Source organism: Strix aluco, chromosome 3 (genome assembly GCF_031877795.1).
Source record: "Strix aluco isolate bStrAlu1 chromosome 3, bStrAlu1.hap1, whole genome shotgun sequence".
NCBI lineage: Eukaryota > Metazoa > Chordata > Aves > Strigiformes > Strigidae > Strix > Strix aluco.
Genome location: NC_133933.1, coordinates 99,060,495 through 99,070,250, shown reverse-complemented (window position 1 = coordinate 99,070,250; position 9,756 = coordinate 99,060,495). Strand labels below are relative to the sequence as shown.

General features: G+C 51.2%; 1 protein-coding gene across 31 annotated transcripts in view; it reads left to right on the top strand.

Moving 5' to 3' along the window:
• Positions 1–717: 717 nt before the first annotated feature.
• Positions 718–9,756, top strand: part of RIMS1 (regulating synaptic membrane exocytosis 1) — a 352,499-nt gene continuing 343,460 nt past the window's right edge. For 17 of the 31 annotated variants that reach the window (XM_074819780.1, XM_074819778.1, XM_074819763.1 and 14 more), the window contains exon 1: positions 720–1,246. In XM_074819780.1, coding sequence (XP_074675881.1) covers positions 1,083–1,246 — 164 coding nt within the window. In that variant the 5' untranslated portion in view covers positions 720–1,082. Of the gene's footprint in view, positions 1,247–9,756 lie in introns of all 31 variants that reach the window. The other 14 variants (XM_074819783.1, XM_074819782.1, XM_074819771.1 and 11 more) reach the window with 3 other exon arrangements.

Below are 9,756 nucleotides of genomic sequence, written 5' to 3'. Positions count from 1 at the left end.
CCCCCCCGGTTGAACAGTCGGCACTGTGGCATGTTTCATGGCCAGTTGTGGTGGGTCACAGCAGTGAAAAAACGGGTCTGATAGACAAGGAGAGAGTTAAGAGCACTCGCATGGGGTGACCATGGCTTGGGGGGTGCCACGTACTGGGTGTAAGAAGCATATGAAGAAAGTGCTGAAGCGTGGGACCCCAAGGAAGGGGCGGCCGAGTGGTGACGGGTCCGGCTCAAGGCAAGGGGGCCGCAGCTGCGGCTGGAGCCCCAGGGGCTGGGGCGAGCGCGGCTCCCGCCCGAGGGAGCGGCGGCAGCACCGGGAGCCCAGCGCGTCCCCGGCGCCGCCGGCAGCCCGCAGCGGGCCCGCAGCACGGCTGGCCCCTTCCCAGGGCGAGGCGGCAGCCCCGGGCGGGGGCTCGGGCGAGCTCCCGGCCCCGACCCGCGGTGCGGAAACCTGGAGGAGGACGTGAGGGGGACGGCGGTGGCGGGGCCAGCGCCCTGACCGTGTGCGGCCGCGGGACGAGCGAGCGGGGCGGTGGAGAGAGGCGCGGCGGGGCCGGGCCCCTGGCACGGGCAGGGGCTGGGGCAGGCGGCACTGCCGCCCGTGAGGCGGCGGCGGCGCGCCCCGGACTCCGCCTCGCCGGCACCGACCTCCCCCCTCCCTCCTCCCCGCGCCAGGCTCGCAGCGGCGGAGCATCTCGGCGGCAGCACCCGCCCTTCCCGGCCGGCCCGCGGCGCGCACCGCCCCCCCGCTCCCGCCCGCAGCCCGCCAGCGGCGATCGGGAGCCCTCCGCGCCACGGCACCCCCGCCCCGCACGCCCACCGCCGGGAGGATGGGCTGCGGGCGGCGGCACGGCAGCCCCCGAGCTCCCTGAAGCCGCGGAAACAAAGGGAGCGAGCGGCAGCAGCGGCAGCCGGACCGGGGTGGATGCAAGCAACCATGAAAGGCTGGGTCTCCGCCTCCTCCTCCGCTGCTGCCAGAGAGCTGCCGGCTGCTGCTGCTCGGAGGACTACACTGTGAAGGGGGCGGAGGAGAGGCTGGCTGGGTTTGCCGTGCAAAGGTAGAAGGTGTAAGGGAGAGGCGGAAAGAAAATGTCTTCTTCGGTGGGGCCCCGCGGCCCTCGCCCGCCCACGGTGCCCCCCCCGATGCAGGAGCTGCCCGACCTGAGCCACCTGACAGAGGAAGAGAGGAACATTATCATGGCAGTGATGGACCGGCAGAAAGAGGAGGAAGAGAAAGAAGAGGCCATGCTCAAGTAAGCAGACGCCAGTCATTCATTCATTCGGGTACTCATTCATGCGCCGATCGCCGGCGGGCGGGAGCGGGCGCTGCCACAGCGGGAGCCGGCCGGTGCCCCGGGCCGGCCGGCTGCGCCCTGCTCGGCGGGCGGCCCCGCGGGGACCCCTCGGCGGGGCTGGCGCTGCGGGGCCCCGCTCCCGCTCCGCTCCCGACCCAGAACTTCCTCCTGCCCGGCCGTCCTCCCCCACCCGGGGCAGCTCCTCCCGAGGCAGAGCTGCCGGGGGAGCGCGGCGCGGCGGGACGGAGCGGGACGGCGGCCCTCCCCGCGCCGGGGGCGGCCAGCGGCGCAGGGCGGGCGGGCGGAAACCCCGACATGGGGGTGAGGGGCGAGGTGGGATTCCTTTGGGGTCCCCAAAACCCCGCCTCTGCCAGGAGGGGCCGCTGGGTGGGGTTTCCCTGCGTGCGGGAGCCTCCGCCGCCGCCGTGCTGCCCCCGCCTGGCTCGGCCTCCGCTGCCGCCCGCCGCGGGGCTGAGGCGGCTGCCCCCAACCGCCGCCCTGCCGCGACCCCCGCCCCGCTCCGCTCCGTCCTCCCGCCGCCGCCCCGCGCCCCGAGCGCCGTCTGCTCCCGGGAGGGCAGCGGCGGGGAGGCGGCTCGCTGGGCGGACAGCAGGGCGTGCGTAATTAGGAAATAAATGCAATTAGTCGCGCCGCTCGTCGCTGAGGGGAAACGTGCGTGCGTGCGTGGTGGCGGGACGGAGGGGGAGTGGGTTTATCCCGCCGCCGGCAGCACGGGGAGGGATGCGGGGAGCGCGGGGTGTGGGGAGGTGCCATGTTTGGAAGCCAGGTCCCCACAGCCTCTTTTGAACCTTTTCTCTCTCATCCCCCCCGCCCCCCCATCCTTGCCAAACGGCGCATGTGACCACATTTTCTAGCCTCCTCCGTCAATAGGAGGCTTCAAACGTAACGTTACCAAATTGCCTGCTGCGAGTGATGAGAATAAACAGATTGAAGCTGTGGCCTGTGGAGGAGAATCAGGGTTTCTCCTCTTCTGGCTACCCGTCAGGCCTGTTCGCCCCGGGGGGGGAGACGGCAGGAGAGGTGACTGGAATAGTGCAAACCTCTGACGTTACCCAGACCCTCCCTACGACGGGAGGTGTATCCTTACCTCACTGTCTTCTGGTTGCATCCACCTGAGCTTGGAAGGGATGCTCTGAAGGTGTGACATGATCTGGGTATTTCTTTTGGCAGCATTGGAAATGTCCACCTGAGCGATGCGGGTGCCAGCTCTTCCCCGTGGCTTTCTCTGACCGATGGAGAGACCAAACCCCCGCAGGCTCCTGACTTTGGCCCCGTGCCCTGTGCGTGGTGAAGCAGGGACAGCGTTTCAGTATATCGCTGTCTCTGTCCCTCCCCAGCGGTGCCCGGCTCCGAATTTTTACAGGGGCTACTAGAGGTGACTGCAACAGCGCATACCAAGGCCCAGCTGCGAGCGTTGCGTATTGCCGAGGAGCCGGCCGGGAGCGTGGTCTTTGGATCTCTGTTCAAGATGAGGAGTTCAGTTTGCTGTTGCTGTTCATTATGCTTGGGGTGTGGCTAGCCTTGGAGGTGGGGTGGTTGAAACAAGAAATGTTTTGTGAAAATGCATTGTATTAGTCAATGTGGGGAAACGTAAGTGAAGGATCCCTCCTCGGTTTCTATTTATCAGAAGAAAATTAAATAAAGGAGTAGCTCAAAGGCTCTAAACTACATTTATCCTTCTCCCATTTCTTGTCCTCCAGCACAGCTACTTCCTGATAAATATTTAGCTTTCATTCCGTGAAGAAGATTACTGGTTCTGTAATGATGTTGTAGAGCAATACTGTAAATCTTACAGTCACTGCAGGAATGAACTTTTGTTGGTAGAGATGGTAATTTCTCAGCCCTATTCTTGTTAACGTGGGGTAGGGGATAAAAATTTTCCTCGTTTTTTTCCCCCCATTTTTTTTCTTCTGCTCTTCTTTTGGTATTTCCGAATTCTGGGCTAATACTTCTTTTTCTGTGAGATTATGGGAACCTTCAGCAGTTTTACTAAATGAATTTAAGACACTTTAAATACAATTTTATAGAGGTCATCAATCGTGCTTTGTGAATTCAACTTGAAATTATATTATCTTCAAAGGTTTGTGATATTCAAAAGTTTATTTCCTTATAACAGTTCTTTCAAATCTTGAGAATAACAGTCTAGGCTCTATATTGGTCTGAGAAATTGTGATTTTAAATAGATTCTTTTTTTCTTTAAATAAAGACCCGGAAATTAACAGAAGACATTGGGAAACTTGCAAACCTGCATACTCGCTTTAACTATATTGTTGGCTTTCAAAAATTAGGTCACAGCAAATAGTTTTCATATGGATTACGATTTGACCCTTAAAGAGAGCCACTAGATTTTCTGAGATCGTTTGCCTTTTCTGTATACCAAGTACTTACTTCCTTTTGGGGACAAGAGTTAGACACATCTTTCTGGAGAGTAACCCTTACAAGACTGGATTTTGAAACAAGAATTTACTTCCATAATTTTGTAGAGGTTTGTTACAACTATACAACGGTGCTGTCCAGATGACACAGCTGTGTTACAAAAGTCATATATCCTCACCATCCCTTCTTTATTGTCAGTAAAAGTTTTTCTGATTATCCAAATGTCTCAGCAAAATAGCCACCAGTTTTCATTTAAAACCACCTGGCAGAGAAATGTTTCCGTCTGTAACACCCACGTGCAAATCTGTAATGTCCCCTGGAAGTGAAGCCGATCTGCGTTGCAAACTAGGCTACCTTCAATCCTGGGCTGATCAGCAGCCGGATACGTGGTGTCTCATGAATCATAAGGGCTAAAAAGGGTGCAGCATTTCTCTTCTGGATGTCCTGATAGTTAGCAATAAAAGTTTCTAAAACAGCACTTGTAATTTTCCTTTCCAGCACTCCTCATGGCAGGACACTATGAAGAATTATTGGTAAAACTACTGTATTCTTCACATGATGATCATAAAATTGTGGATCTGAAGGAATTTGAGGTGTTTCTGTGAGTAGGCTATATGAATTTCAGGAGAAGTGAAAGAGATTAGGATCCTTGGTAAAGAGGCTGTGTCCCACTTCTTCAGGTCTGTACCTCTCTGTCTTCCTGAGTCCTGTTTCTGACTCTGAGCTAAAAGCTGCCCTGTAAACCCTCTCTGCCAGTTCATGCTGATATCAGCACATACTGCAGCGTGCCAGCCTGGGAGCAGGGCGCTGTTACAGGGAGCAGGACTATGGACAATGTAATGCTTTTGCTGCTTGCACTGGAGAATGACAGAAATGCACGCTTTGCTTTGAAACCACCTGCTTGTCTCTTTCCAGGAACTTGCCCTATCTGTCAGTTTGTTGGCCCACTGAGTTCCCTTCAGAGGTCTGGGGCTAATGGAGCTTGTCACACCCTTAGGATAAAGGCATGCAACTTGTACTGGCCAGTGTGACTTTCTTTTTCTAGGTATGCCTGGTCAGTGGCAGAGACCTTCTCCTTTCCTCACCCCTCCAATACCAGGTTGTAAACTGCTCTGGCTGGTGTTTATGGAAGGGGAACATTCTGCTATCCTATGACCTGTTGAATACCTTGGAGCAATGTGTTGAGGAGTTAGGGCTTTTGCGAAGGTTCCTTCTTTTGCTTTTTTTATGAACAGGTGTACCTTGGCATGAAGAACCCTTTAATGTTAGCTGATTGCCTTGAAATTGCTTTTACATCCAAAGATGGGTTTTACATTCCTGCTGTGACAGGGGCAGTGTCGGTAGGTACTCCTGAGAGCATATCCATGCTTTCGTGCTGTGAAGCGTGGTCCCAGTCTGGTGTACGGCACTGAAGACTCTGAACCACTTTGATTCTTACCTGGCACTAGGTAGAAACTGAGGCACCTTTAGTGCAGTCCACGAAATCTTTCTGTAATGGTGCACTTGAGGAGCTGCATGTTCCTGTGTGTCCAGGGCATATAGGACCAGAACATGTGAGTGCCTTGGCTGCTGAATTTCTTGCTGTCTGTCCTACACCTAAGCCTGTTTGGGAGTCACAAACTGTGCAGTGATATGCTTAAGTCCTCTGAAAGACCTGATGCTAATATAGTACCTCTATAATGCATATTGATACTCTGTGCTGAACTCAAAGTGCTGTTGTCACAGCGATGGCCGCTTTCCTAACATGTAGGGGACAGGCAGCGTTACTGCTTCCAGCTACCTTAGGTGTAATAGCCTGGTGGTTAGGAAGTGGTTACCTAAGCCCAGTACACTTCCCAGCCTGAAGAAATTGTGTCCCAGGCAAGTGCCATTACATTATAACTTAGTGGAAACAGTTTGGCTCCCCATACAGAGAAGAATGCAAAGTTTATGGGCCCAGGAGCCTAACTCAGTGTCAAGCCCAATAGGAAGAGCTCTCCTTGCAGAGGAGCTGCATGCTTCTGGTTACCCAGGGCTGGTCATGTAGCCTTTTTTAACAGAGAAGTTTAAAATACTGAGAGGTCTGGGAGTAGCAAGCAGGTCCTCCCCCCTCACAGCTGGATGGTCTCATCTTGGGGCTTCAAAGCTTTGCCTTTTTGTTCCTCTGTGGCTGGGAGAGCTACACCTTCCTGCCTGCCACACCTTTGACAGCAGCATGGAGAGCAGTCTGTTGAGTAGGTGGGGCTTTACCATGGTAGTCTGAACTCACATCCACTCTGTTTCCCTGTTTCACACTGACTGTGCCAGATTTTGTGGGTATCTCTGAAGACTGTAGTCTCTAGCAACTCTTTTAATTGGAGCTTGGCCTTACAGATCTACAGATCCAAACTTCTGCTGCTCCTATATGAATAAATGTTTGCATAGGACAGTGGTAGAATGTGCCATGGCCTCCTCTGCAGACTAATTCACATTGGAACTATTTTTTTCCTGTAGCTGAAAGGGAGGAGGTTCGTATGGAGTGGCTGATGTGTCTAACCAGAAGTCCAGATGTTGCCCTACAGGTGACTCTGATGTGACTAACAAATTGTGAGGAAGTGCAAGACGGAAAGTTTTCAATGAGGCTGAAGAGAGAAACAAACCATAATTTGCAAAAATGGGGGAAAAAAATTTAAAGGAAAAATAGTTTAAAAGTTTAAAGTGTACCTTCAAACACTAGAGATAGCCTTAGACAACTGTATTGTTTGTGGGTATAAGATGTCTTGAAGTGAAACAACCCCAGTTAATATACATACAATTTCAATCATAGACAAATCACAGAACTATAGATATTTGTATGTATGTACTTAAGCTGAAGTTTGTTCATGTGCAATTGTGTGCCTTATCTCATCGGGTTAGTTAAGTATTAAGTGCAAACCATGGCAGCCTGTGAACACAGCTAGATGAGTTCCAGTTCTGTTCTCGTGTGGACTCTCATAGCCCAACAGGAACATACACTGGGACAGCCGAAATACTTTTCTGCACCCCTGGTGAAACAGTAGCTCATCAAAGGGGAACAGCTATAAATCAACCTTAAGACAAATTTTGGCCAGAAATGACAAGAAGGTTCCTAGTTACCATGGCAGTCATTTTGTGGAGCGAATTTAAGTGGGGACAAAAGCTCTTACTACCCTTCTGATGGGGTTTAACAAGACTGTGAAAGAGATTGTTTGCCAAGGTAGTGGCAATAGTAGAAAACTTAGAGACACAGGAGGTTCTTCGTAGTTTTGTGACTCTAATTGAGTAGCTTCAGTAGAGAGGCTAGCAGATACTTGAAACCTTCCCAGATCTTAAGCGAGTTACTTCAAGATTTGCCATAGGAGTGGCAGTTGTTAATTAGGGAGAAGTTGATCGTAAGACCCTATTTTGACCATCTAGTGTGGTACACAAACTTGATTTTAGTAGAATTCATGTCTCTAGAATCATCAGCGATATTGGAACTGCTCACTTTTCAGGGCTGCTATATCCTGAACTCACTTGCAGTTGGTGAGAATCTCTGTTTCAGAGATTGCAAGATAACTCCTCTACCATTTACCTGTGTGCACCTGGAAGCTTCCGGCCTGAGCTGCTAGCTGTGTAACTCTGAAGGTTAACAGATTGGCCAGGAGGCATGTGCTCTTAACCAGTTTCCTGGAGACAGTTTGTTTCTCTCTCCATTTCTAACACTCAGACCACACCTAACATTGTCAGAAAGCATTGAATACTGCTCAAAACACAGTGGCAGCTGCTGCCACCCTTATTTTGTATAGCACTTATGGGCAAGATAAGGAAGTAGAGTTCCAAGACCTTCTTAGCCTGAATGCTATGAATTCCCTGATGATAATTGCCCTTCCGTAAAAGGGAAGGGAGAAGTAGTATCATTCTTCATCCTTTCTATTGAAACTGGGCCACTTTGCAGAAATAAAAGCAAGAGTCAAGGGCCATCATGAGGAAGTATGTCTTTATCCTATCTTTAGGATAAAGGATCTAAAGCCTGTCTTTAATCCCACTGGGAAGACAAAGGAAGAATCGAGAGTTCTGGGAACTGGTTGTGCATTTGGCACCAGGGAATGAAAGGATAAAATAGATAAACAATACCAAGACTACCTCATCTGAATCAAACTCTCTGTTCTTCTTTCTGTGGTCCCATGAGTTTCACTTCCTGTGCAGAGGAGCGGGAGGAATGGAGGATGCCCTCACCTCTGCTGCCTGGAAACCTTTATTTCTTCCTTTGTACTTAATGGGGTTTGGAACCACTGTGTTTCAGGCTCTGTGATGTAGCAGGGAGCAGAGTGCAGGTTGCTTACTGTGTGCATGGGTGGTTTAAGCCCCTAGAGTCACCCAGACAGACTGTTCGAATATTGCCTTGCACCTCTTCCTGGCAGTGTCAACTCTGATCCTGACACTTGAGTGTACAAATCCATGGTGAAACAATTTTACTCCTGGGGGACTGCAGGAGTCTGGAGATCGTCTAGTCCAACCCCCTACTCAGAGCAGGGCCACCTACAGCTGGTAGCTCAGGACCATGTCCATATGGCTTTTGAATGTCTCCAAGGACAGAGACTCCACAACCTCACTGGACAACCTTTTCCAGTGTTCATCTACCCTCACAGTAAAAACTATTTCCTGATGTTCGGATGGTGCTTCCTGTGTTTCAGTTTGTGTACATTGCTTTTGGCCCTGGCACTGGGCACCTCTGAGAAGTTTGGCTCTCTCGTCTTTACTCCTCCCCACTGGGGATCTATACAGATTGTTAAAATCCCCCTGAGCCTTCTTTGCTCCATGCTGAACAGTTGCCACTCTCTCAGCCTTTCCTCATGTGACGTGCTCCAGTCCCTTAACCATCTCTGTGGCTCATTTCTGCACGCGCTGCAGTATGTCCATGTCTTTCTTGTACTGAGGGGCCCAGAACTAGACTTAGCATCCAGATGTGTCTTCACCAGTGCTGAGGCAGAGAGGAAAGATCACCTCTCTCGATCTGCTGGCAGTGCTTTTCCAATGCAGCCCAGGCCTTCTTTGCTGCAAGGGTACATTGCTGGCTCATGCTCATCTTGGTGTTGACCAGGAATCCTTAGTTGCTTCTTTGCTAAGCTTCTTTCCAGCTGGTTGGCCTCCAGCATGTACTGGTGCATGGGAGTATTTCTCTCCTTATGCAGGACTTGGCATGTGTCTTTGCTGAAGCTTAAGAGGAAGACCAGTATCTAATGTGTTCTCAAATCAGTCTGAATCATTCAGGGGGAGGATTGCTTGTGGTCCCTGTTTCCAGCCCCTTTCTCTTTACTGTCCAAGGCTCTCACTTGGAGAGGGAGAGAGAGAATTGAACAGCGCAGAAGCTATTGTTGCCTTTTGGCCAATGGAAACATGACAAAGAGTTTAACAGCATTTGAGGCTTCAAGTTTTCACCACTCTGAGAGGTCGGATGTCGCCAGAAAGGTGTCCTGATCAAAGGAGACAACTGTGGTGACCTCAGAATTGCAGAGGGTTTTCATGACTTTCAGGGAATTTCAGAGAATTGATAGTGATTTTTAATCAGGGAAGTGGACTGAGTAGTCCAAAGAGAGTACTATACACAGTCAAAATGTTTTCACAACTGCACTCAGTCACGTGGTAAGGCAATTATGAGACAGTCATTGACTGTTCTACTGGGGGGTCATCTCACCTCCAAGGCAGAGGCAGGAGACTGACAGCGACAAAAGGAGATTCATAGGCATTTCCTCAAAAGCTGTAGAAGAGCAGGAGGTGATAGGGTATGACAGACAGTAATAAACATCCCTACCATGTTTTAGGTATGGGCTTCAGATTGGCATATGTTGAAATTCAGGAACGTCTGAAGTGCAAGCTTTTGTCCAGAGCTCTTTTCTGGCCCCAGTTTCAGTGGTTTTATTGAAATGCACAGAGCGTTATTTCTGTGCATGCATCTTCCCACATGATTCTCCACTTGATACAAGAAACCTCCAAAGCTTCATGCGAGGTTTTGTCTGACATTGCGCTAATACTTTCTGACTGAGAGGTCTGTGAGTCTACAAATTCATGGGCATAATCTGTGCCCTGCAGAAGGGTGAAGACAAAGACTGGGT